Source organism: Podarcis pityusensis (genome assembly GCF_964106645.2).
Source record: "Podarcis pityusensis genome assembly, chromosome: 11".
Lineage (NCBI taxonomy): Eukaryota > Metazoa > Chordata > Lepidosauria > Squamata > Lacertidae > Podarcis > Podarcis pityusensis.
The window spans coordinates 2,789,975-2,817,784 of record NC_138036.1 but is presented as its reverse complement, the minus strand read 5'-3'; the positions used below and the strand labels follow the sequence as shown (position 1 = coordinate 2,817,784).

Here is a 27,810-nt window from a genome sequence, read left to right as displayed (position 1 = left end):
GAACCAAGTCTGGGGCCTGATCCTGAAGAGTCCCAGTCTGCACAGGTTCCCCTGCAACAAACACCAGCTGGGCCGAGTCAGGGGCCTGAGCCTGCCCTGGCTCCAGATGTGGGGATGACCTCCTTGCCTTCAGCTGGGCCATCACTTGCAGCTGCTCACTACCGGTTGGGTCAGGGGAGGCTGAGGCGGCCTCTGGGTCTAGTAACCCACCAACGTCTCCCGAGCTGCAGAGACTCAGGTCTGAGAGAAGGAGAGACCTGAGTACTCGCAGGAGGAGTGCTCGCCTTCGGGCGAAACAGGGAGGTGAGTCGCTGGGGGATCAGGACCGGCCGTTACCCCGGCAAAGATAATAGGCTGTCGGACCCCGCCCCAGGTTGTGGGAGCAACATTGCTGTATGCCAGGACCTGCCTGAGATCCTGTACCTGTCCTTGCCTGGTTTCCTGCCTTGTGTCCTGCCTTGGCCCTGTCGGACTGACTCCTAGCGGAACCTTTAGATTCTGGACCGGTCCTGGACCGCGTTTCGCGCCCTGGGCCCAGCACAACAGTGATCAATAGCAGTGGCCATTGACAGCATTATGCTCCATCAATTTGTTTGCTTTTTGCCTTTAAAAGTGCACACTTAAAATGTAAATGTAACAAACACGTTTGTAAATCCACACTCTCTAGGGAGCTACACTGTATAGCAATCTCCAGTTCATCTTATACCCAAATTTGCTTCCGTGTAAGTTGTGAAATGCCTCTGTCATTTTTGTCTACAAGAGAAGTCTACCAGCGCCACCTCCCTTGAAGCTTCCTTGCCTCTCCTGTGCTGGCCAGGTGGCCTCTCTTAATCCCCAAGGTCTCAAAAGGGAGGCTGCAGACGAGTAATCCAGCACTAATCCTATCAAATGCTATGAGAGCAAATGCAATCTGCCTTATCCGTTTGGGTGGGGTAGACAGGGACCACTTCCTCCCCAAAGGCACTGCCGCCATCCAGACTAACCTTTTAGCACCATTCCTCTCTGCTACCCCCATTCACTTTTCTCTCTCTCCGCTCAGAAGTGCTAATGCACAACCATCTGCCCCTTGCTTCAGTTACACTGCAGGCTCCTGCAGAACTGCCGTTGCAGAGAGTTGCTTGCAATGGTGTGCAGCCCTCATTTGTTCCGTGAGTCAGCTGGAATCCATGATGCTCGATTGGGTGGATTATGGAAAGGGACGGCAGATTAGCTGCACTCCTGGCCATGTGCCCTAGGCAAGCAAAACAAACCTCTCATAATTGAATTGCACTCTCCGCCATGCTTTACTGCCAGCTTTGTGCAAACTTGAGTATCGCCTCGCAAACCTTTGTAAATGCCAGAGCCCACACGGCTGCTGCTGATTCTGCCCCATTGCCGTAGATGCTGTGCCTTCCCGAAGGAACATGTAGGGACTGGACCATTAGATGGAAAAGTTGAGGTTTGGCTGTCTGGAGGCAAGGGGAAGGATAAGCACATCACCCTGATGCCCTGGCCCCTTCCCTGATTAGAGTCAGCTTCACATGCACCCTTGCCTGTCCCTGGGACAAGGTGGCCCAACTGCATAAGGTGTCCAGGAGAAATATTTGTAGGGGCCCCGCAGGTGCAAGGAACAACCTGGCTTGGGAGCCTGTGGCTGAGCAATGCTGGCAGACAGTTGCCCAGTTAAAGGTAAAGGGACCCCTGACCATTAGGTCCAGTCATGGCCGACTCTGGGGTTGAGGCGCTCATCTCGCTTTATTGGCCGAGGGTGCTGGCATACAGCTTCCGGGTCATGTGGCCAGCATGACTAAGCCGCTTCTGGCAAACCAGAGCAGCACATGGAAACGCCGTTTACCTTCCCACCAGAGTGGGACCTATTTATCTACTTTGACATGCTTTCAAACTGCTAGGCTGGCAGGAGCAGGGACTGAGCAACGGGAGCTCACCCCGTTGCGGGGATTCGAACCGCCGACCTTCTGATCGGCAAGCCCTAGGCGCTATGGTTTAACCCACAGCGCCAGCAGCCCAGAGTGGCTGGGGAAACCCAGCCAGATGGGTGGGGTGGAAATTCTACCCCAGCCACTCTGGGCGGCTCCCAGCAGAATATTATTAATAATAATAAAAAAGCAAGAAAACATCAAACATTAAAAACTTCTCTAAACTGGACTGCCTTCAGATGTCTTCCAAAAGTTGTGTAATTCTTTATCTCCTTGACATCTGAAGGGAGGGCGTTCCACAGGGTGGGCGCCACTACTGAGAAGGCCCTCTGCCTGGTTCCCTGTAACCTCACTTCTCGCAGGGAAGGAACCACCAGAAGGCCCTCGGAGCTGGACCTCAGTGTCCGGGCTAAACGATGGGGGTGGAGACGCTCCTTCAGGTATACTGGGCAGAGGCCGTTTAGGGTCAGCACCAACACTTTGAGTTGTGCTCAGAAACATACTGGGAGCCAAAGTAGGTCTTTCAGGACCGGTGTTATATGGTCTTGGTGGCCGCTCCCAGTCACCAGTATGCTACTGGGCTCCCTGCTATTTTGAGAAGTATGATTGCAAAGTGATGTTTGACTCTCGCACACCAGAGCAACCCTTCCCATTTCTGTCTTGCTCTGCTCAGTTATACCAGCTTAGCTTGGTGCACCAACTGCAACCACTCCAGGACCAGGAGAGCCTTGTGACCCACACATTGACAACCTCATGATTAGATTACTCCAATGCACTGTACGTAGGGCTGCCCTTGTAGCTAGCGCAAAAGACAGCTGCAAGGGCGCTTCCTGGGACAGCAAGCTCCCTCACGCTCAAGATCTTATTTTTGACATGTAAGGTCCTAAACTACTTGGAACCAGGATGTACCTAGCACACTGCCTTCCCCACAGCAGCCCAAACAGATCTTTCAGACCTTCTGAGACAGCCTAGCAGATTGTCACTTGGTGCCATCGCAGAAGCAGGACTTCTTGGTGATGCCACCAACCTTCCGGAATGCTCTCCCTCCGGAAATCTGTGGGGCAGAGACAGTAACGACCTTTAGACACCTCTAAAAATGTCTCTTCACCGATGCTTTCCTGGACCCGTGGCATCTTTCATTTTGTACGCTGCTTATTTTTATTTGACAAGTTTTCTCCCCACAGCCCACATTCCCAACTAGACTTTTAAGGAACTCTTAACAAAAGCTGTTGTATTTCTGTCGCTTTAAGGTAAAGCTATTTTTTATTATTATACTAAGCCACATGGAATAAGTAAGTGAATAAAGGGTCTACTTGAGAGGTTTTTAAATAGTTACAGAAGTGCTTTTAGCTCAACCCTTTCTGTGGCTGGCTGGCCTCCATCCCGCTGAGAGCCTCCTGGCTGGCCCACACCAGCTGCGCAGGCTGCATTAAACACCCCTCCCTTCCCTGTTGTAGTGGCAGAAAGGCACTCCTTGCTTTCTAGAGGAATCCTAAGTGGAGCAGACAGACAGGAGTCCAGATTCTCAGCAGGGACACAGCTGATGAACCCATTCAGAAAACATTTGATGAGGCTGGCAGGGGGCTCCTCTAGTGCTTCCCAGGCCAAAATCAACCCTTTCTTGTGAGCTTGGATGACAACAGAGCCAAAGTACTTGCATTACAGTCCCCTGTGCAGGCAGGCAGGCGGGCAGGCGGGCAAGCACCCCACATTTTGCACTGACTCGGGGTTTCAAACTGTGCACTAGGGGTGCCCCCTGAAGCAAGCAGGAAGGCAGCCTCTCCTCTGACCACTTGTCTCTCCTGTCTCCCTTAGGAGAAGAAAGGCCAGGAGGTCCAGAAAGGCCCAGAAGTGGAGATTGCAAAGCTGGACAAGCTGCTGAATCTGGTGAGGGAACCGGTGGCCAAAACCAGCAAGTGAAGCCTGGCCAGTGTGCCCCCCCCCCCGCTGCCTCCGCTCTCCCCCCCTGCGTGCAACTTGGAAGCTCTGCGCTCCAGGAACAAGCACCCCTTTGTAAGGGCCCTGGCCCCACACAGACAGCTGCACCGAAGACCTTTTTGTTCTGGCACTAAAGATGATTTGGGTTTGGTTTTGCATACAGAAAAATAAAAGCCGAGGCTCGACAGCTGCGCAGAGTGAGCATGCAGGACGACTCTCGTCCAGCCGCACATCAGGAGCGGGGGAGAAAGAGGGGGGTGTGTGTGTGTGTGTATGCAAAGCTGTCTCTGCAGCTGATCACGAGGAAGAGGCCCAATCCTGCCCTCTGCAGAAGATGCCACTTGCTGGCTTGGAGTGAGAAAATGTCTACCATCAAAAAAGATGATTCTCCAGAGAGACCCTACTGAGAATCCCACAAAGGGCCAAACGGGGATGTGTGATATCTGTCACACAGTTTGGTGCTGTCTAGCTGATCTTTGGGACACGGGTGGGGCTGTGGGTTAAACCACAGAGCCTAGGACTTGCCGATCAGAAGGTCGGCGGTTCGAATCCCCGTGACGGGGTGAGCTCCCGTTGCTCGGTCCCTGCTCCTGCCAACCTAGCAGTTCGAAAGCACGTCAAAGTGCAAGTAGATAAATAGGTACCGCTCCGGTGGGAAGGTAAACGGCATTTCCGTGCGCTGCTCTGGTTCACCAGAAGCAGCTTAGTCATGCTGGCCACATGACCCGGAAGCTGTACGCCAGCTCCCTCGGCCAGTAAAGCGAGATGAGTGCCGCTACCCCAGAGTCGGTCACGACTGGACCTAATGGTCAGGGGTCCCTTTACCTTTTAGCTGATCTTTGCAAAATGGCATGTGCCCCCCCCATGCCCCCCCAAGCCAAATTGGGACCCATAGCGCTGGGGCAGAGGGAGTTCTTTTTAACCCTTTGCCCACCGTGTCGATTATAATCTTCCTCTCCCAGGCCTGCTTTCAACAAGGGGAGGAAAGTCAAGATGCTCTCTGAGCACCAGCTTCAGCCTGTCCCTTCTGGTACAGACATGAGTTCAATAAAACTGGGTGCTTCCAGTCTAACCGTCACCCTCCTGTTGTTGTGCATGCCTCCATGCCCAGCCTAGGGCAGAGCAAAGGACCTTTGCTCCCCCACTGCCATGCGCTGACACAGAACTGTCTGGTGCAGTTAAGCTCCTGCGTGATGAAGGGCTGAGGCAGAAAGCCAAGCGGCGCTGTCCTCACGGCCAGGATGAGGAAGCCGGTTGCCTCGCAGCTGCTGCCATCAAACCCATCCAACTCTGGCCTCTCTCCCTCTGAAAGGGGGCTGAGCCCTTTTCAGGGGCGCATGGCCCCTTCACCACCCCCTCCCTGGAAGCCCAGCAGGTTCCTTTGGAGACAGGAAACAGAAGCGGAACACAAAAGGTTTTCTGTCTGCTAGAAACTAGGCAAGTTTTTTTTATTATCATTATTCCAGTAAAATCACAGTCAGGAAAGGACATGTTAAGCCCAGTGGAGAGTCATTAGCATGAGAAGGGAACAAGCAGCTCTCTGCCTCTTAGCAACACAAGGAAGCGGAGAGACCTCCAGAGACCCCCACCATATAAACATACACTCCCTGGGAATCCTGCTGAACCACACACCAAAACTCCCACTTTCCCTTTCTTTATTGCAACGGCTCCGCTTTGGGGTGCCAGGCCCACCCCAGTTCTGGCCCGACACACACTCTGCTTAGTTCGCCTGCCTTGCTCCTGCCTCTTGGGGCAAGACTGCTGGGAAATTGCTTCACTTAGAGAAGGTGACTGAGGTGGGACGGGGGAGAAAGGCTGAGACCCCCAGGAGGAGGAGGAGGAGGAGGCAGGTGCCCTCACAGACCCCGAGACTCGGCCACAAAGATGGGCGAACGCAGGAGGGCGTGCAACAGAACACTGTCTGCCTGACCAGATCCCCAAAGTTTCTGGATCATCAAAGCTCTCATCCTGTGGCCATGGGAGCAGGCGGCTCAGTTCCCAAGAGGCACTTCATCACGATCCACCTCACGTTCTCAACCCAGCCCCTTTCCTCCACTTCTACCAGTACTGCCATCTGTGGTACCAGCCTTTACCCAAACCCTGCACACTTGTCATAAGCCCAACCTGTCTCCCTTGGGGCCTAGATCCCTACTTCCATCACTGAGATGGTGGGTGGGGGGCCAAGCTCTGGAGAGTGGGCAGGAAAGAAACTACTTGACCCAGAACCAGACTCTCGCCCAACGGTACCCCAGTTGGCCAAAGCCTGCAAGCGCCCAGCAGGTTTGTCTGCCCCCTCAGGTTTCGACACCAGCTGCTGGAAAGAGGGAGCCCAGCTCATCCATTGGAGAAGGGGGTGCACTTCAGCACTGCCCCCCAAACCCTCACGCTTCGTCTGTGCCCAGCGGCCCGCGGGAGACGGCTTCCAAAAAGGCACTGATCTGTGAACATGGCTCGGTTGCTCCCCTTCCGCCGCTGGGCTGCCTTGAGGCCCCCGAAGAGACGGAGGGGAGGCCCCTCCACAAGAGGAAAACAGGAATCTCCCTCAAGGGGACCCTGAACCAACCAAGGTTTTACTGAAACCTGGCTGGCGGGGCAGAACGTTCCGGAAGATCCCGGGCAAGGCTGCCTTTGTGCTGCCACGCCGGCTGCCATCTTGACAGGGCTAGCCTCTGAGTTTGGCGCAGGCAAGTGCCCCGCAAGGCAATTCTGAATAAAATGGCGGAACCAAGCCCAGCTTGTTCGTCCGCCTGCTGCGCCTCAGCTGCGAACGCCACTTAGCCTCCTCCGGGCTCCCGCGAGGGGCTCCTTCCTCCATGGCCCAAAGACCCCTGCCCTCATCGTGGCCAGTGCCCCGTGTCCCTAAGCTGCCCGGCGATGAGGCCACAGTTCTCTCAGGACCTTTGGACCGAACTGGGTTCTAGACAGGGGAGGCTGAAATCCCCGTTCCGGGGGCTTTTGCCGGACAGACAGGGTCATGGATGCAGCAGGTACTTCTCCTCGTTCCCCCTGTCGTCCGTCTCAGAAGAAGGGCTCTGGTCGGGGCAAGATGGCGTCCGGCAGGCCTTGCAGAGGATCAGGAAGAGGATGAGGATGAGGAAAGCGATGACGCAGTTGAAGACAATAGCGACGACTGCCCCGGTGGAGAGGCCTGCCCCCATCCTGGGTCCCCAGAGGTGGCAGTCAGGGCACAGCTAAGAGAGGCAGGCCTTGCCGCTGCCTATGCGGCCGGCAGGCTCTCTCCGAAGACGGGCCTGTGCCGTCGCTTCTGCTTCTCTCCTTCTCCCTTCCTTGAACCATGAAACGCTCCTTGCTACCCCAGGGCTGCGCTGCCAGAGGCCCACATGGCTTCGCCCCCGGTGGAAAAACCGCAGCCCCACTTTCTAAGCGAGCACTATCAACGCGCCACATGCCGCTCCTCTTTGCGCGACGAGGCTGGCTTTGAATCTGCCGAGGTCATCCTGCGAAACGGTGGCAAGTCGCTCTCCCTGTTGGGCGGATTCTGCGGACGCTGTCCCGAACTCCAAAGGTCCTGTTTGATGGTGGTGCTCGAGACGAAGCCCCTGAGGCAGAAAGCAGGGGCCAAAGGAGGTCACGGCTGCTTCTGTGCCCTCACCAGTCTTCTGGGGTGAAAGTGCATCCCTGCAAGAACAGAAAAGGCCCATGGAATCATTAGGAAAGGATAGAGCTTCTTCCACACCAACACCGATCCCAGGAGCAGGCGCAGGTTTTCCCACACCATGTCAAAGAAGCTGCATTTGACAAAAATCTCACCTCCTGAGTCTCACACAGAACCCAGAATGGCTTGTGTCCCCATTGCACACTCTCGCCTGCCCCTCTGAGATCTCACACGCCTGCCGCCTCCCTGCCCCAAACACGCACCCTTGAGATGCATGTCTTCCTTGCTTCCCCCCTTGAAAACCCCACCACCCCTTCTAAGCCAGCGGTTCTCAACCTGTGGGTCCCCAGATGTTGTTGGACTACAACTCCCATCATCCCTGACCACTGCTAGGAATGATGGGAGTTGTAGTCCAACAACATCTGGGGACCCACAGGTTGAAAAACACTGCTCTAAGCAGTCTCCCTCAACCCTCTTTGTCTCCCGCCACATTTAAGCCATAGTGCGGCCCTCTACTTCCTCCTGTGGCCCCCAGGAGCCACCCACTTGCGCAGAGGCGGCTCTGGGATCCTGCTGCCCTTTCTCCACAACATCTCCCTTCTCAACGATTCACACAAGGCCAAAATGTGGGCCATTTGCAGCATGCTGACTTTCTTGCCTTGGGCAAATCCCTGCGGAACGCCCTCCCATCAGATGTCAAGGAGATAAAGAACAACACAACTTTCAGAAGACATCTGAAGGCAGCCCTGTATTGGGAAGTTTTCAATGACTGATGTCATGAAACATGAAATTTATTACGGTTAGAGACCAGCTTGAGAAACACAAATGGAACTACAATCCCAATAGCAAAACAAACATTTAAAACAATATACAACAATGGATTTTAAGTTTAAAAGTGTGATAGAAATATAAACACATAAAAACTTTAAGACAGACTACCTTTGAGAAATGTTATGGTTTTTATATGTGCTGGAAGCTGCTCACAGTGGCTGGGGCAACCCAGCCAGATGGGTGGGGTATTATTATTATTAATAATAATAATAATAATATCACATGGTTGAGGAGGAAATGCTTAGAGCCTCTGGGCAGCATTGGATGAATGCCTGAAACCCCAAGAGAGCCCTGAGTTCGAGTCAGGACGGGCGTAGGAGCTTCACCCCCTGATTGCTTCCACACTCTTGCCTCCCCACTGCCCAGTGGCTCCCAGTGGACAGACAAACTGGAAGCTCGCCTTTCCTCTTTCCCCAAACACCTGGAATCCATCAAACCTCAAAAATGCCAACTGAATTATGCAATTGAAACACCCATGGGAGTAACTTGGGGGGGGTGTCTCCTTGCTGCTGTTGCGGCCTCTTTTTAAGGGGCTAGATGCTGAGTTGCTGCTCACGTCAAGGCAGACGGGGCCTCAGCTGGCACAGAAGGCCAGAACTGCCAGATAGCTGAGAGCACAAAGCCATCTCCTAGGAAATATCACCCCCGGCTACTCAGAGGAGGCCATTCATTCGCCAGGGACAGCGCAGCCTTTGTTCTCCTTCAGATAGCCTGGGTCAGATTCTGCCAGGCGCTGAACCCCATCCCTACCTCCCTTCCCAGCCTCCCGCCAGCTGGAAAACTGGCACCCAGGAAACCCTCCAGCCGGGAGCTCCTGGGATTTAACAGAATCATCACACTGGGAAGGAGAGTGGGAAACACAAGCCTCACTGCCGCCAAACAAAACTCTCCTTTCGGCAAAGGCAAGGCACTGAACAGGAACGTCTCTGTTTCAAAGGAACTTGCAAAACAGCTGAGGAATCGCAAACTTCCAAGAAGTTACGACCATCTCCATGGAGCTGAGCATTGTCGGCTAAGCATCCAACAGTGAATTAAAAACAAAGGGCGGCTTCTGAGCAAATGCAGGTGCGCCCTGAATCCAGTTAGCAGAGCAGAATGTCCCTGCCAGGAGGGCCTTGTTATCTCCCGCTTGGACTACTGCCATGCGCTCTATGTGGGGCTACCTTTGAAGGTGAACTGGAAACTACAACTAATCCAGAATGCAGCAGCTAGACTGGGGACTGGAAGCGGCCGCCGAGACCACATAACACCGATCTTGAAAGACCTACACTTGCTCCCAGTACGTTTCCGAGCACAATTCAAAGTGTTGGTGCTGATCTTGAAAGCCCTAAACGGCTCGGCCCAGTATACCTGAAGGGGTGTCTCCACCCCCATCGTTCTGCCCGGACACTGAGGTCCAGCGCCGAGGGCCTTCTGGGGGTTCCCTCATTGAGAAAAGCAAAACCACAGGGAACCAGGCAGAGGGCCTTCTCGGTAGTGGCACCCACCCTGTGGAACGCCCTCCCACTAGATGTCAAAGAGAAAAATAACTACCAAACTTTTAGAAGACATCTGAAGGCAGCCCTGTTCAGGGAAGTTTTTAATGTGTGACATTTTAGTGTATTTTTGGTCTTTGTTGAAAGCTGCCCAGAATGGCTGGGGAAACCCAGCCAGATGGGCAGGCTACAAATAATAAATTATTATTATTATTATTATTATTATTATTATTATTATTAATATTATTGCCCTCCAGGGGCTTTGAGACTCCCTGCTCCGGTCAGTGTGGCCAATGCCCTCGGGGATGATGGGAGTTGTAGTCTAACAACATCCTTGCCAAAATGGGGCAGCCCCAGATGGAGGCAGGCTGCTCACGAGGCTCTTGCTACGCATTGGAAAGGCATATTAAACATTCCATGGGCACGCTACCCATTTTCCCTTTTGGGGACACTGTGGAGCAATGTCATGGGCTCAGCTCACCCTGGTCCCCACCAGGGACAGAGCACAGAGGGGGCCCCCCACTCTCATCTGAGTGCCCTGAAGCCTCGGTCCACAAGAACCGCACACCAGCCTCAGTTACATAAGCAGAAGCACGTCTCCAGGCTCACCGCGAAGAGGAGATCCCGCACATCTTTGGTGGCCGAATCCCTTCCGAGCGGCTGAGTCTGCTTTTTGGAGCGGCCGACACTTTGCTCCAGCCCCAGGGCTGCCACTGCAACAGAATCTTCCACCTCATTTCGTGTCTCGAGGGATCATTGCAGCGCCTGTGACCTTAAAGGAACCCAGCCACACACACACACCCCAACCCAAATGGAAATCACAGGGCCTCCCTCTCGCATCCTCCTCTCAACCCAGGAAGATGCTGCCTTAAGTGAGCAGTTTGCCTGCCTCTCTTGAAAGGGGGCAGCTCAGAAGCCTCCAGAAGAGACGGCTTCAGACCAAGCAACTCCCGTAGTGGTCTTGGAGGGCAGTTTCAAAAGGGATGCCAAAGGGAGCAGAAAAGCAGGAGCCGGGTAATCAGGGGGCTGGGACAGGGACCCCCAAGGATCATCCAGCCCAACCCCTGGAGAAACGCAAGAGTCACACAACAACAACAACAACTCTCACAAGGGAACGTGACAAAGCTGCGAGTGTTTTAGCTTAGGAAAGAGGAAACTAAAGGAGAGCATGATGGAGGGGCACAAAATTATGCACAGTGGGAGAAAGTGGAAAGAGAAACATTTTTCTCCCTCCTAATATATACAAGAAATAATAATCCAACTTGGATGGCTGCAAAGGGAGATTAGACAAACTTACGGAAGAGGAGGAAAAGACTTCCAGTGGCTACTAACTGTGATGGTTAAGCAATATGTCCAGCCACAGCAACAGTGTGCCTCTGAAATAGCAGTTTCTGGGGGATTTAAGCATTAGAGTAGGACCTCTCTCATGTCCAGCTGCTGGGCTAGATGCGCCTGATCCAGGGTTTTCCTTACATTTCTATGGCCTTCCTCCTTCCATCTCCTCCAACAGGAGGAGGTGGGCCAAGTTTGCAAAGCAGAGCAGGGGAATCTGGGCCTGGAGAAACGATTCCGTCACTCTGGAAAACATTCCTCCCTCTCCATTAAAATAAAACTCTCATTCCAGGCCCAAACTTAGCCTGACAAACACACCCGCCACCAGATCGCTGAAGCCAGAGGCCCTGCACCAGTTACAAAGTTTCCAAGAAAGATTTGGGCATTTTCTGGATTACGTTATCCGAGCCCAGCTGGGTGTTTGCAACAGAGCAGGCAAGGTTGGAGGAGCAGGCTGGCCAAGATCCACAGTCTTCTCGCCTCCATCCCATAATCCCCCTGGAGCCAGGGGCAGCAAGTGAGGCTCTTTACCGCAAGAGACAATTGTTGCTGTCCAAAGGGTACAAGCAGTTCCTTTGGTCCAAGGGAACAGACCTCAGGACTAGGGAAAGCTGTTTCCGAAGTCCGGCTCTGGAGCAAAACTCACTGTGTGGTCTCGGGTGCCAGAACATCTCAACCTCAACCCAGAAACAAGAGTTAGTAGGACCAAGACCCTCCCTAGTCTTAGTTCCCAACCTCCACAAAGACAATCCCAGAAAAAACAGCTGTGGCTTGTTAGGCTTTGAAACCGAAGCGTGAAAATCGTTTTTTGAAGCCTGCGCATGTGGAAGTTGAATGGGAAAATGTTTCCTGAACTAGCAGTTGTTTCGGTCTTACTTGCATGGTTGTGGGTGGAGATGCCTGCTCAGGGGTGGGGGTGTGTGTGCTGTTTTGGCACCCAAAACAATGGAAGGCTGGAAAATCCCCTGGAGCCGTTGCAAAATGATAGTAAGGAAAAGAGCCTGGCTGAAGTCCTTCTGCACAAAAGTGCAGCAACAACACCAGCAGGCAGTGCCTTAACCAGGCAGGAAACTCCCCAAGCAGAGCCGCAACATGCTCCCCGACATTAGTCTGTTCCTCTGCAGGTGCCGAGACCAGAGGACGGGGTTTCCCCAGGAAATTCTGAATTGGATAATTCCCTGGGGGGGACCCTATGCAAATGAGGGTTATTTGCATCACCCTCGAGATACACACATGTATAATTTTAGCACTTTATTTTGCTTGTATTTAGAAGGTCTAGCCCATTTTTTGTACACTAGGCTTGGCTTTGGTTACTCATGGCTGAGGAATACGGGGCAAGGACCTGCCTTGAACAACACCCAGAATTATTCTCGGTATTTGCAATCCCGGAGCCCCAGCCAGCCGTTCCCGCAGCAATTTCCGAGAGAGGTTCCTCACTGCTGTTGCAAAACTTCGGAGTGCAAAACGCCTTGGAAATTTGGGTGATGTTTTGCCCTCACAACAGCTTTGTGAGATCGATCACAACAACATCCGTTTTTACAGATATGACTGCCTTATAGAGAACTAAATCTGTTGACACATCTTTATCCCAAACTTCTCCAACTTTCCAGGATTTCCCCCAGGAAATTGATTGGGGTCCTCACACCTGCGTGACACAAACCCAGACTTCCATGATCCTACCTTCTGCAGGTGTGGGGGACCCTTTGGCTCCCCGATGCTGAGGTACTACAAATCCCACACCTGCCGATGGGAGTTGTAGTCCGAAACATCTGGAGAGTACCAGGCTGGGGAAACTGGGTATCTTCTGATGGACAGCTGCTTCCCAAATGCTCAGTCCAATGTAGGGAAATGCAAAGGGAGCCAGGCTGGCCCATGAGACGAAAGCATAAAACAAATTTCTACAGTTTGGCCGGCCTAATGAAGAGGTTGAGGAAGCCATAGATCAGGCTTCCTCAACCTCGGCCCTCCAGATGTTTTTGGCCTACAACTCCCATGATCCTTAGCTAGCAGGACCAGTGGTCAGGGATGATGGGAATTGTAGTCCCAAAACAGCTGGAGGGCCGAGGTTGAGGAAGGCTGCCATAGATTTTGTAGAGGTTTAATGGAACTTGGGACCTTTCACACGCTGAGCAAGGACCAGCACATCCCTGTCTGTCAATTCCAAGTGAAATATTGCTGCACCTCCACCCCACAATGCAAGCCTATTTGACGTACCCTGCTATTTCCCCCTCTCATTGGAAGGGGTCGGGTGCCATCATAGCGCACTGGCAGTGCCCCCGATTTGCTTTGCCCAGCCAGATCCCTAGGATCCTCAGGTTCTGTAGCGCATTTGCTCCCAAAGGATCGGGCCCACGGACAGACCTCTTCCTCCTGGGACCACTGCCAGGTGAGCTGATGGAGCAGGTGGGCACCTTTCCTGACTTGGGATTCCTAGGGGGATTCCTACATTCCTGAAGCCCCCCCCCCCCCAGTCCAGAAGAAGAAGTTCAGAATTCACCTGTGCAGAGCCGGGTGAAAATTGGCAGGTAAGGATCCCGGGAGGGCCGGTTGCCAGCGCCCCTCCCTTTCAGGAGCAAAGTCAAAAGGGCCAGGCGTGGAGGGGCAGAGCTTTGCACGTTAAGGGAGAGAGCCCCCCCCCCCAAAAAAAACTAAGAGTGGCCTCAGCCAAAAACTGCATCACTGATGGAGAGCCGTTTAGTGGGAGAAGCAGGAAAGCTTCGTGGAGACGGGGTCCATAAAGGGCTGCGTTCACACGATACCTTGGCAGCACCTTCCCGCCTCGGAGAATTCTGGGCACGCCCGTCGGTCCGGAGCGCCTGGGAAGCGGGGCAATGACGCGCGTCCAAAGTGCCGTGTGAACGCACTTCGAGTCGCGGTCCCGGCTCCGGGCAGAAGCGCGACCTGCAGGTCCAAGAGGCGCAGTCGACCCGCGAAGGCAAAAGCAGACTGGGGGGAAAGGCGGATCCGCGAGCTGCCTCTAGACCCGGTCTCGGATGGGGGCCACCCCGCTTTCCCCGACTCGGAACCCGCGGCGTCCCGATCCGCTTCCTCGCGAGGAAGCCCCGCCGCCCTTCCTCTCCGGGCGCTCTGCACGCGCTCAGAGGCGCTCTCGCCGCCTCCATTCACCCCCAGGCACTCACCGGGCAGAGAGCAGTCCCCGCGGATGCGACGCGGCTGGCGGGGCTCGTTGGCCGGCCGGCCGGCCCTCCTTCCTTCCCTCCGTCCGTCCGCGGACTCCGGCCCCCGCCTGCCTCGCGCTCTCCTCCGCGGGCCGGGAGGGCTGCAGGACGCCCCGCCCCCGCCCCGCCATTGGCTGCGCTCACGCTGGCGGGGAGCCCATTGGCCCTCCCAGGCCGCGCCCCCTCGGCCTCGCCGCACGTGAGCAGCAGCAGCAGCTGGGCGCGGGGAGGCGGAGTCCGCGCAGCGGGACGGGATCGCGGGACGGAGGCGAACCGCGGGAGGGTTCGCGCGGCGGCGTTTGGAGGAGGAAACCGAGGAGAAGCAGCCCCCAGGTGGCTGGAGCGGGGCTCCTGGTCGCCGCTCCCCGAGCTGAAAACACGGGCGCCCTTGGGCATGTGCAGAGTGGCTTCTTCATTTTTTATCGGAAAATAAAGTGAAGGGGGAAAGGGGGAGAGATGCTCGAAACCGTGATATAATACGATATGTGGATATATATACAGTGGTACCTCAGGTTACAGACTCCACTAACACAGAAATAGTGCTTCAGATTAAGAACTTTGCTTCAGGATGAGAACAGAAATCGGGCTCCTGCGGCGCGGCGGCAGTGGGAGGCCCCATTAGCTAAAGTGGTGCTTCAGGTTAAGAACGGACTTCCGGAACTAATTAAGTACTTAACCCAAGATACCACTGTGTGAGTGTGTGTGTGTGTGTGTGTGTGTATATATATATATATATATGGGACGTGGGTGGCGCTGTAGGTTAAACCATAGAGCCTAGGACTTGCCGATCAGAAGGTCTGCGGTTTGAATCCCCGCGACGGGGTGAGCTCCCGTTGCTCGGTCCCTGCTCCTGCCAACCTAGCAGTTCAAAAGCACGTCAAAGTGCAAGTAGAAAAATAGGTACTGCTCCGGCGGGAAGGTAAACGGCGTTTCCATGCGCTGCTCTGGTTCGCTAGAAGCGGCTTAGTCATGCTGGCCACATGACCCGGAAGCTGTACGCCGGCTCCCTTGGCCAATAAAGCAAGATGAGCGCCACAACCCCAGAGTCGGCCACAACTGGACCTAATGGTCAGGGGTCCGTTTACCATATATATATATATATATATATATATATATATACCAAACTGCGGGAGGCAGTGAAAGACAGGAGGGCCTGGCGTGCTCTGGTCCATGGGGTCACGAAGAGTTGGTATATATATATATATATAGATATGTAATATGGTTATTCCAACTAGTGGCTTCTTCTCTCCACAGTACGATCAAAGTGAGAAGGCTGCAGGTGTTTGGGAGGGGGGCAGGGGGAGCTTTCATTTATTTTATTAGATATAAAGGATTTGGATGCCATTTCAGTACAATTGTGTATAAACAGTCAAGAAGGATACAGTGGGGGAGGGGGAATCAGTTAAAGCTTCAGAATCGAACTGCTGGTTAAAATTCTTGCTGGAATGAAGAATATATAATAATGATAATATTTATACCCCACCCATCTGGCTGGGTTTCCCCAGCCACTCTGGGCAGCTCCCAGCACGTATAAAAACATAATAAAATGTCAAAACATTAAACACTTCCGTATACGGAGCTGCCTTCAGATGTCTTTAAAAAGTTGTGTACAGTAGTGGGTCGTGCAAACCGCCATTCTGGAAACTCAAGGCTAGGGAAGGGGCTGTAGCTCAGTCCATCCCATGGGAATCTCTAGAGAGGGCTGGGAGGGACCCCTGTCCGAAACCTTGGAGAGCCACTGCCAGTCCGCATAGTAGACGATGCTGAGCTAGATGGACCCACAGTTCCATTCTGCATAATTAACCTATGGAACTTTCTGCCACAGGAGGCAGTGATGGCTGTCATCCTGGATAGCTTTAAAAGAGGATTGGCTAAATTCACAGAAGAGAGGGCTACCAATCTTTACTACAGGCCTAAACGGCCTCGGTCCAGTATACCTGAAGGAGTGTCTCAACCCCCATCGTTCTGCCCAGACACTGAGGTCCAGCGCCGAGGGCCTTCTGGCAGTTCCCTCACTGTAAGAAGCCAAGTTACAGGGAACCAGGCAGAGGGCCTTCTCAGTAGTGGCATGTGCCCTGTGGAACGCCCTCCCGTCAGATGTCAAAGAGAAAAACAACTACCAGACTTTTAGAAGACATCTGAAGGCAGCCCTGTTTAGGGAAGCTTTTAATGTTTGATGCATTACTCTATTTTAATATTTTAATATTTTGTTGGAAGCCGCCCAGAGTGGCTAGGGAAACCCAGCCAGATGGGCGGGGTATAAATAATAAATTATTGTTATTGTTATTGTTATTGTTATTGTTAACCAGGAGGGCTCTGCTCTGCCTCCACAGCTGGAGCCAGCCATGCTTCTGAATCCCAGTTCCTGGAAACCGCAGGAAGGGAGAGGGCTCTTGTGCCCGGATCCTGCTTGCGGGTTTCCATTTGGGGCAGTTGGTTGGCCCATGTGAGAACAGGATGCCAAACTAGATCCAGGGTAACAGAGTGGCTAGAGTACCGGACTAGGACCTAGAAGACCAGAGTTCAAATCCTGCACTTGAGCTCAGTGAGTCAACTTGTCACTGCCTCTTCGCCTAACCTACCTCACAGGGATGTTGTGGGGGAATCAAATGAGGAGGGGGAGAACCATGTAGGCCACCTTTGAGCTCATTGGGAGTGAGGGATGGGACGTGAGATTTAAAAGCAGTAAATCAGACATGTCCAACTTCCAAGAGACTGTGATCCACTATCAAAAAACTAGCAGTGATCTACCCATTGGATTTTTAGGGAGGAAAAGTTGTTGAGCTTTATTATTTGGGGGGCGATTGACCACGATCTACCACGGACCCCCCACGATCGACCAGTAGATCACAACCGACCTGTTGGACTTCCCTGCAGTTAATGAATGCTATAGATGGGCTCTTCTTATGGTCTTAAGATGTGGCTGTATTTTTACGGCTTCTGGTGCTTCTTGCCACCTTTTCTGTGGACGGACTGGTTGGGCGAGGGACGCTGGCCTCGTCTGTGCAGGACTCAGACTGGGTGGGGGCACATGGAAAGTTAGGCCAGAGGAAGGGGCAGAGGTGGCCTAAGGACAGCCATGTGTGTGCTTCAACACCCAGAGAAAGTAAGAAGAGTTGGGGAAGGAGAGGTTCCGGTCGCTGTCTTAAGAGACGCCAGGAGCTTGCTTTTTCTTTCTAATTTAGGATAAACGACAAATTTGCACATGGGATTGATGGGGCCAATAATATGGGAAGCAGCCATTTTAATTGAAACAGCAGTACCAAGAAATGGGTAAAAAACATAAACAACAGGAGAGGCAGGTTTGATCGCACGGACTGGAACGCACAGAGGAAACAAGAGACAGAACCGTGCTGATTGCCATCTTCAGAGAAACGTGTGTCGCTTTTAAGATGTTTTTTTATTTATTTCAAAGCCTTCTGTGCTGCTTTTTCGGCAAGGCTTCTGCAAGCGAACAAACCATATAACAACGAAACCTTCAGAACGCTTAAAATATCCAGTTACATCCATATATATAAAACCAGCGTGAGATAAAATAAGCCATTTATCACCACAACAGGAGGCTCTGGCTGAGAGTCTTGATTTAGAACCCCAAGAAAAAGCCGTCAGTGGAAATGGCAAAGCATTGGCCAGAGCGGAAGCCTCTGCAGCCAGCAAGGCTTAAATCATGTGGCTTTTTCGTATTTCTCGCATGTGTTTGCAACTTTGAACCCCACATTGTTTCGATTCTTCTGTTGGCCGGAATGAACATTCAGCTTTAATAGATTTGACTTCTACACTCTGTCCTACATTAGCTAATTTGTAGAATCTTAAACTTGATGGGGACCCCAGAGGCCATCTAGTCCAGCCCCCGCAATGCAGAAATAACAGCTAAAGAATCCCCGGCAGATGGCCACCCAACCTCTGTTTAAAAACCTGCAATGGTGGAGAGAGCAACAGCTTCTACTGTTGAACGGTTCCTGCCCTCAGAAAGTGATTCTTAATGTTTAGTCAGAATCCAGCGTTTGAACAACCCAGCTGCTGCAACAGAACAGGCCAATAATATCTGCAGTGCTTTTCTCCTAAAAAAAATAGTTTAGGGGTACTCTCATTTTCCTACTCATATTGAAATACTGCCCCTCAATGGGCCCAAACTTAGATTCACAAAATGTGAATCCGTGACCAGGGAGAAGAGTCGGTGGAGGAAGACTGGAAGAAATACAAAGACTATCTTCAGAAACATTGCAAAATTAAAGAATGTTAGAGTGATGTTGGACTGAAAATAAGCGGTTTCCAGCTGTACAGGTTAAGGTTTATAACAGACTAAGACTAAAGATTAGGATTAAAGACGTTTAATGAAATGGAAATTTGACATTTAAGAGGTAAAATTTTAATGTTACATTACATTACATTAAGACTAAAGATTAGGTTTAAAGAAATTGAAGTTATATATTTTAATATTATATTAAAATTAAAGATTGGGATTAAAAAAGTGGAAAAGAAATTGCTGGACAAACAATTTGGATTGGAATACAAAAGAGGGAGGTATGAGGAAGTCCAGAAAATAAGTAAATTTAAAAACGGAAATGGAAAAGAGATATTGTTTTTAATTGTTATGTTGTTTTTTTTATTATGATTATTGTTGATTCTTGTTTTTTGTGTCTTTTTTATTTTCTCTTTGAGATTTGTATTGTGTATTTGCGTATCTTTTTTGATGTTTTTCTTTCTTTCTTTGTTGTTTAATTTCTGATTGAAACTTTAATAAAAATTATTAAAAAAAACAAAAAACAAACTTTGATTCTCAAAATGTTTAGGGGTATGCGTCTCCCCAGGAAAAAAAAGCACCAAATACCTGTGTACATTAGAATGCAGATTGTGCCTGACCATTGGCTCTCAGAGCCAGAGGGGTCCCACACCGCCTATGATTTCTCCTACTGACCCCTTTAAGGGACGCGGGCAGCGCTGTGGTCTAAACCACAGAGCCTAGGGCTTGCCGATCGGAAGGTCGGCGGTTCGAATCCCCGCGACGGGGTGAGCTCCTGTTACTCGGTCCCTGCTCCTGCCAACCTAGCAGTTCGAAAGCATGTCCAAGTGCAAGTAGATAAATAGGTACCGCTCCGGCGGGAAGGTAAATGGTGTTTCCGTGCACTGCGAAGCTGTACGCCAGCTCCCTTGGCCAATAAAGCAAGATGAGCCCCGCAACCCCAGAGTCATCCGCCACTGGACCTAAGGTTAGGGGTCCCTTTACCTTTTACTGAAACCCTTTGTGGATCGCTGTGGAACCCAGGAGGGGAGAACTTTGCAAAGCTCTCTATAACATTGTGTCGCTTCTGCCATCTTCTGGGTGGAACCAAAACTGCATGACGGACAAGGCTGACGGCGTTTCTGTTCAGTGGACTGTCACTAATTTGGACAGCACTGGCAAAAGGAGATTGACTTGTGTTGGCAGGGCTCTGGGAACATGGCAGTTCTGAAACAATGCCAGGTCCTTTGTGCTTGCGACTAACCTGCCTCTGGCTGACTCCGTTATGCCAGCTGCAAAATTTGGCATTTGCGTATTCATCTATTTTGTTTCGAATTTCGCAGGGATGCTGTAGCCATGGATTTCCTGCATCAGCAGGAGGCTGAATCTGGCGAGGTTCCTTCCATCTCCATGATTCTGTTGTTTCCTTGTCCTTAAACAGACAGCATTGTTTTCCATAATAAACTCAAATCTGGCTAGGTTTATTCCGGGGGGGAAAAAGAAGCAGCTAAAGATAGTGGCAGCTGCTCCAGGGCTTGCTTTCCTCTTCCCTCCTCATTCCTTTTTTCTTTTGTGCCATGTACTAAAAATTGTATTAATAAAACTGGTGTGTACTAAATTGTATTACCACACACTAATTGTACCATATTGTGCAGGAAGCTCTTTTAACACTGGGGGCTGCAGAAGTTGAATCGGGATCCAGTGGGGAGATCTCTGGCTGATCTGCTGTAGGATTTCTGACCTCAAAATTGTTTTAACAATGGCGAGAGCAAACCAACATTCCCGAGTGAATCGGGCGGCTGAAATGAAGAGAAATGAACCGTATTAAGATGTTTGTGTGGGAGAAATGCAAACTCAGTTCAGTTCTGGTACTGAAAATAAACCCCTAGGCTAAGAATGTGCTCTGAGGTGCCCTGGCCTTCAGTTCTAACTGTTAGGGCTTTTGCCGCTGGATCTCTCTGGTAGATCTTGGGTTCAAGTAAAAGAAACACACATAAAAAAGACAACATATTCCAGCTGTCTAGCCTGACAATCCCATAAAACCAGTTCTTGTGTTCAGCAACACTCCTGCCCTGCCTTCCCACGGTGGTCCTTTTGTGAGCTGTTCGCCTGTCCAGTCTGCAGGATCCTTCCCTCCAGGGCCTTCCCATTGCAGCAAAATTCCAGCAGCTTTTTTTTTTGCATTTTGAGCTCAAGTGAACTTCAAGGAAGCAAAGAACACTCATAATTGTTCAGTAGGAGCGTTCCAAGAGGCCTTGATCTCCCCTTAAAAGATTTTGATAACAGAGCGGGGAGATTGTTATCATGAAACGGCACGCCACGCTTTCATCTTTATTCATCAAGGGGCCTTTGAAAATGGGGCGGGACATGGAGTTAGATTAATAAAGCCGCTAAATGTGGGTGGGAACTTGAAAAGGCTGCCCACGGAGCCTGTCCCAACCTGCCACTCTCTGAGTGCTTCTCAGTACAACTCTCACTAGCCCCGGGCAGCACGTCCCAGCCTAAGAGTCTTGAACTTTAAGGCTTCTTCAAATGGGATAAATTTCCTACAGGCGGCATAGCTCACTAGGAAAAGCTCAGCTTGGAACACACTCCTGTCGTGCAGGGATTTCATTTTTCAGAATGGGGTAATTATTCCTCCTGTAGACACTGGTGATAGCTGGCCTGGAGCTGCAACAGCTACTTCGACTTCATCCAGCATGTCCAAGTAGTTTGTGTGGGTCTGTATATTATGCCTGTCTTCTGCTGCAGTTTTCTTACAATTCTTTAGTTTCACTGGTAATTTTTTTTGCAACCTTAAGAAATGGTTTTATCCACTCTGCACATTCTGCAATATTGTCCCACTCTAAGCCTGAGACTCTCGTAACTACATGTACTGAGGTATAGCGACAGAATGCAGCCACCGCCAATATTCTATACAGTGGTACCTCTGGTTATGTACTTAATTCGTTCCGGAGGTCCGTTCTTAACCTGAAACTGTTCTTAACCTGAAGCACCACTTTAGCTAATGGGGCCTCCTGCTGCTGCCACATCACCACCTCGCGATTTCTGTTCTCATCCTGAAGCAAAGTTCTTAACCCGAGGTACTATTTCTGGGTTAGTGGAGTCTGTAACCTGAAGTGTATGTAACCTGTAGCTGGAAATCCAAAGAACTGACATCTAGAATATCCTAGAATTGACATCTGAAAAATGAAATCCCTGCACAACAGGAGTGTGTGCCAACCTGAACAATATTGTAAGACTGTTGGAAAATACATCCTGGAATTTTTACACTAGGAAAAGCCGGCAAGCCAGTAAATTACCATGTGTGGCAATTGCATGCATCTTCATTTACTGTGTGCACTGGTGAATGCACATCCAGCAAAGCCTTAGACAACTGTGTTTCCTTGCAGCTTAGCTGATAGTGTAAGAACGTTAAGATCCCTGCAGGATCAGGCCCATGGCCCATCCACTCCAGCATCCTGTTCTCACAGTGGCTGACCGGATGCAAGCCGGATCCGAGCACAAAAGCCTTCTCTCTCCCCTCCTGCCGTTTCCAGTGATTGGTATTGAGAAACATTGCTGTCTCAAACTCTCAGCCATCGACTGCCCTCTCCTCCATGAATTGGTCTGGTCGTTTTTTAAAGCCATCCAGGTTGGTGGCCGTCGCTGCCTCCTGTGGCAGGGAGTTCTGCAGTTTAAATATGTACTGTGTGAAGGAGGGTCAGGGCTCGGAGGAATGTGAAGAAGAGCAAAACACAAAAAGGATGGTGCCACAACCAGCAGCTGCAGAGGCAAAGGCTGATGTTTGCATACCAATATGAAATGGATAGAGGAATCTTCGATTTACAGGCTCTAATAATGATGATGATGATAATAATAATAATAATAATAATAATAATAATAATAATAATAATTTATTATTTAAAACCCGCCCATCTGGCTGGTTCTCCCCAGCCACCCCGGGCAGCTTCCAACAAAGTATTAAAATACAGTGGTCTGTTAAACATTAAAAGCTTCCCTAAACAGAGCTGCCTTCAGATGTCTTCTAAAAGTCTAGTAGTTGTTTATCGCTTTGACATCTGGTGGGAGGGCGTTCCACAGGGCGGGCGCCACTACCGAGAAGGCCCTCTGCCTGGTTCCCTGTAACTTGGCTTCTCACAGGGAGGGAACCGCCAGAAGATTCTCGGCGCTGGACCTCAGTGTCTGGGCAGAACGATGGAGGTGGAGACGCTCCTTCAGGTCTACTGGACCAAGGCCGTTTAGGGCTTTAAAGGTCAGCACCAACACTTTGAATTGTGCTCGAAAATGTACTGGGAGCACATTTGAGTTAACATTTGAGAATTTCTCTCTATCACTCACACACACACACACACACACACACACACACACTCCAGAATAATGGTCCTGGTTCTCTCCTCCCAGGCTGTTTAATAAGATGCAGCAAGCAGAAAGCAGCTAATGCGATTTCACCGGGCTCTGTTGCTTTCTATTAGTGACTCTGACAGATGCACGCTCTGCCTGCCATCTGGATTCTATGTTCCATCCCTCTTTTTACGAGAGCAGTGCAAGAGACCCCGGCACGGGAACTGAAGGTGGAGAGGTGCAAATCAGCCCTGGAGAGCTCAGAGAACGGGGCCCCAATGTAACAAGACACTGCGAAGCAAGCCTGACTTTGCCTGGTGTTGCTTTGCCTGCAACAGCAGGGGCACCAAGTTGTGGGGTGCTGTTGTGGGTTCCAGCTCACTATTAACCTCTTGTGTTCTGCTGCTTCCTCTGTAAAGTGAGAAAGGGTGGGAAATAGCCTGGAGACCATTTTATCTTGCCGATCAAGAGGTTTTTAAAGTATTACGCAGAATATAAATGCTTTTAAATAAAGAAAAGGAACAAATCTGTTCTGTGCAATCTCGAGCATCTAGTCCTTACTGTTAAAGGTTTCCACGTCCATCTTAAGGTCCATAAATAGCAACACCCTAGAGATCCTGGGCCCTAAGGAAGTCAGATTAGCCTCAAGCAGAGCCAGGGCCTTTTCAACAGTGGCCCCAACTTGGTGGAACGCTCTGTCTCATGAGACCAGGGCCCTGCAGGATCTGATTTCTTTCCGCAGGGCCTGTAAGACAGAGTTGTTCCGCCTGGCCTTTGGCTTGGAATCAACTTGATCGCCTTCCCCTCTTTCCTCTCTCCTTATGTGATGGAACTCCTATTTGGGGACTTCCCTGGCTTTTTTCTGGCCCATGTAGGACCAGTCTGGATAGTTAGCTTTGGTGAAGACTTGACGTTTTCATCCCCAAGAAGTTTTTGATTTGAGTTTCTACTGAAATGAGGCTGCATTTTAATGTTGTATTTTAATCTTGTTTTTAAGTTGTCTTTTAATCAGTTGTCTTTATACCTGGTGTTAGCTGCCCTGAGCCCGTCTTGGCTGGGGAGGGCGGGGTATAAATAAAATTTATTATTCCAGCGTGTCCTCAAGGGACTCCCCACTGCACCTTCCAGATAACCAAAAACCAGAAACCAGTTGCTGCTCCAGGGCTTTCCTTTTTGGACCGTCCTTGAAAGTTAATAGGGCATGTTCTGTTGAGTTTGTGGAACCTGTTCCTTCTTGAGAGAGGTTAGCTCCAAGAGCGGCTGCTGAGCCATCCCATTAATCAGACTTTTAACCGCCAACATGCAATGGAATCTGCTTGGGTTTATATCAGGCCCATGATTGCTTAGGGAAAACAGGAGATATACGAGTTCAGTTCTGAATGCTGCTCTCCACTTTAGGAACTTGATGTGCATTGCAAAGCAGATTTACAAATCCCAATCAGACAAAACAAACAAATGAATAATGGATTAATTCCTTCCTATAAAAGGATTACAGGGCAGACTTGTACACAGGAGATTAAAGAGAAGTAATCTGGTTTCCTTTGGGGAGATGCCTCAGCATTTGAAGGAAGAAAAGCAATCAAGAATATGACAATCTTACGGTATGCATATATATATATATATATATATATATATATATATATATATATAGCTGCTGCAATTTTTTTGCAAACGCCTGAAATCTGCTGGCATCGTCTGGAAGAGGAGCTGCTACCAGATGTTCTTGAACACTCCCATAATCTTTGTCCACTGGCCCTTGTAGCTGCAGCTGGTGGGCGTTGTTAATTCCACATCCTCAAAGGGCACCAAGCTGACGACCTCTGTTCCAAAGCCTAATCCTGATCTTTTCTAACTTTTGGTCAGCATTTCTGAGCCCACCACGTTTGCAAAGCTTTCTGGATCCTTGTGGGCAAACCGCACCCCGTGCACAATCTCTCCCACCTCTCCCTCTTCGGCAACCTGCGTTAAAGAGACTACTTTAGAGGTAGGAAACTTATGGCCTCTGACCTCAGAGTCCAGAAATAGTTGGGGGCACAGGTCCTCCATTCCTCTCCTACCTGGGCCTTTCATAAGAAGAGCCCGCGGGATCAGGCCAATGGCCCATTCAGTCCAGCATCCTGTTCTCACAGGGGCCAACCAGATGCCCCAATGGGAAACTCGCAAGCAGGATTTGAACACAAGAGCCCTCTTTCCGCTTGAGTTTTACAGCAATAGGGATTCAGAAGTATTGTTGCCTCTGACTGAGGAGGCAGAGTATAGCCATCGATGATGATGATAATAATAATAATAATTTTTTTTATTTATACCCAGCCCTCCCCAGCCAAGACTGGCTCAGGGCAGCTAACACCCAATATAAAGCAATTGAAATACAACTTAAAAAACAAGATTAAAATACAACATTAAAACATTAAAATGCAGCTTCCTTTCGGTGGAAACTCAAATCAAAAACTTTTGGGGGGATAAAAACATCAAGTCTTCACCAAAGCTAACTATCCAGACTGGTCCTACATTGGCCAGCAAAAAGCCAGGGAAGTCCCCATATAGGAGTTCCATCACAGAAGGAGAAAGGAAAAAGGAAAGAGGGGAAGGGGATCAAATTGATTCCAAGCCAAAGGCCAGGCGCAGCAACTCTGTCTTACAGGCCCTGCAGAAAGAAATTAGATCCTGCAGGGCCCTGGTCTCATGAGACAGAGTGTTCCACCAGGCCGGGGCCAGTGTTGAAAAGACCCTTCCTCTGGCTGAGGCTAATCTGACTTCCTTAGGGCCCGGGACCTCTAGGGTGTTGCTATTGATGGACCTTAAGGTCCTCCGTGGGGCATACCAGGAGAGGCGGTCCCGTAGGTATGAGGGTCCTAGCCCTCTTCTCCTTGAATTTGACTAATCCTCTTGTAAAGAGATCCAGCTTGGGGACCATCTCTGCCTCCTGGATAAAGAAGTGGGTCGCCACAGGTTAATTAAAATTATTTCACCCATCTCCACACTTTTCAGCTAGAGCCAAACCTAGCCATTAGTGCTGTGGATGAAAACAGAGTGGTCCACTCTCCGGACTCATTTGAAGGTTCAGCATTTTAGCCTCCTTTGTGGAGTCTCCAGGGGGGAGAACCACGTCCAGAAGGGAGACAGGCCATTTCCAGCTTGGCCTGAGAGCTATTTGTTTTGTTTTGAATATACCAATCTCCACCTTGCCCCTCCTAAACCACCGGACACAGCCAAGCTCTGCCACCTGAACCACCAGGTGCCCATTGCCCACTTCCTCTGGGCCCTGCCAGTCTCAACGCTACTCCCCTGCCCCCCAAACTGCTTCCTAAACTGGTACACTTTAGGGGCTGCTTGTCCGATAGCAGATACCTCCTCCCTTATTCCACAGCCCAGCTGACATCTCTAACCTGTTCTAACCTGGGACTCATGCTGATTTCTGGCAGCACCTTTGACTCTGTAGGAAAATACTGTCCACAGATTATCTTCCTCTGCCCCAGGCCAAAGGATGAGGCTTACTTAAGATGCTGTCAAAAGACTGCTTTATTAAACCCATAGATCAGCCGTGTCAGTTTGCAAGGGAACTGGAGCAGAAATTAATCAAGGCTTACAGCCATTTTTTGCATGGAGAATGCCAGGCACCCCCTGGTGGGACATTTCAGCACAGCAAAGAGCTTCAGGTAAATCTCCATTTTCCTGGCAAATCTTCCTACAGCTATGGCTCTTTTAAAGTTATTCTAAGTGAACCCATCCACTGCCCCAGTGCTTAAGCATCTTTTAAAGCTCACTGTTTGTGCGTTCCATGCTGTGGTGGCTTGAAGGAAAGCGACTGAGGGCTAAACCCATCCAGAACATGCTACACTCCAATAACCAGTAATGTTCAAAGAGCTGCATTTAGTGTTTTAACCAGGCTTCCTCAACCTCGGCCCTCCAGATGTTTTTGGCCTTCAACTCCCATGACCCCTAGCTAGCAGGACCAGTGGTCAGGCATGCTGGGAATTGTAGTCTCAAAACATCTAGCGGGCCGAGGTTGAGGAAGCCTGGTTTTAAACCATTTACGATATGCAAGGCTCTCTCAGCTCCCCCTCTCTGGACTACAGTGGTACCTCGGGTTACATACGCTTCAGGTTACAGACTCCGCTAACCCAGAAATAGTACCTTGGGTTAAGAACTTTGCTTCAGGATGAGAACAGAAATCTTGCTCCGGCAGCGTGGCAGCAGCGGGAGGCCCCATTAGCTAAAGCGGTGCTTCAGGTTAAGAACAGTTTCAGGTTAAGAACAGACCTCCGGAACGAATTAAATACTTAACCCGAGGTACCACTGTACTGGGAGTGGGGATAATAACTCTGACCTTGGGCCCAATTATGAAGTCCACAGCAGAGGTGATTTTCAAGCCCGGGAGTGCCTGATGCGTGGCTTAATCTCTCGGCCATTATGACAAAATGGCGGTTTCTCTCATGCCAATGAGAAACAGTTGTCATTGAGGCATTTGAGAGCTGGCTTGGTTGCTGGGTCCTCAGGAGCTTCTGGGGTGATGCACCTTATTTGGGGAAGACCTTGTCTTGGGTCTCAGTGCCTGCTTCAGATCTGCTGCCCCTACTGCTCCTGAGCAGCCAAGAGGAAGTCTTTAATGGCACAGTAATGACGTCTAGGTAGAACGTCAGAGGCACAGACTCCTTCTCCAGGCTGGATTGCTGTCAGCAGGCAATCAACTGTCTAGCAGCAGCCAGAATGACCCAGAAGGAGAGTTCAGAGGCTGCCTTAGAAAATGGAACTCAGTTGCTTTGCCCCTCCTAACGTGGATAGGGACTTCTAGGTGGAAAAGCAAGCATCAGGAACAAAGCACATTCCAGGCAGACACAGAGGATTAATAACCCTTGATCCCAGCAGCTCATGCAAGCTGAAGGGATCCATCATCTCTTCATTCCAGCAGAAACTGACTAGGGGACCATGAGCAACATTCTGCCTTCCTCTGCTTTGG

General features: G+C 50.6%; 2 protein-coding genes and 1 long non-coding RNA gene across 3 annotated transcripts in view; 1 reads left to right on the top strand and 2 right to left on the bottom strand.

Moving 5' to 3' along the window:
• DNAI1 (dynein axonemal intermediate chain 1) overlaps positions 1–4,039 on the top strand; it is a 160,505-nt gene extending 156,466 nt beyond the window's left edge. The window contains exon 20 of the mRNA XM_080973468.1: positions 3,732–4,039. Within this exon, the coding sequence (XP_080829594.1) occupies positions 3,732–3,836 (105 nt within the window). The 3' untranslated portion in view covers positions 3,837–4,039. The remainder of the gene's footprint in view (positions 1–3,731) is intronic.
• The window catches only part of LOC308458829, a 334,934-nt gene that overhangs the window by 58,988 nt on the left and 248,136 nt on the right, over positions 1–27,810 (bottom strand). The gene's annotated exons all lie outside the window — the stretch shown is intronic.
• On the bottom strand, positions 5,270–14,387 carry ENHO (energy homeostasis associated). Its single transcript, XM_080973712.1, has 2 exons — positions 14,249–14,387; positions 5,270–7,493 (listed from the first exon to the last, which is right to left on the bottom strand). The coding sequence occupies exon 2, from the start codon at positions 7,010–7,012 to the stop codon at positions 6,827–6,829; it is 186 nt and encodes a 61-aa protein (XP_080829838.1). The 5' UTR covers positions 7,013–7,493; positions 14,249–14,387; the 3' UTR covers positions 5,270–6,826.

Coding starts and splice junctions, on each gene's coding strand:
- ENHO (XM_080973712.1), bottom strand. CDS start 7,012: ATGGGGGCAGGCCTCTCCACCGGGGCAGTCGTCGCTATTGTCTTCAAC.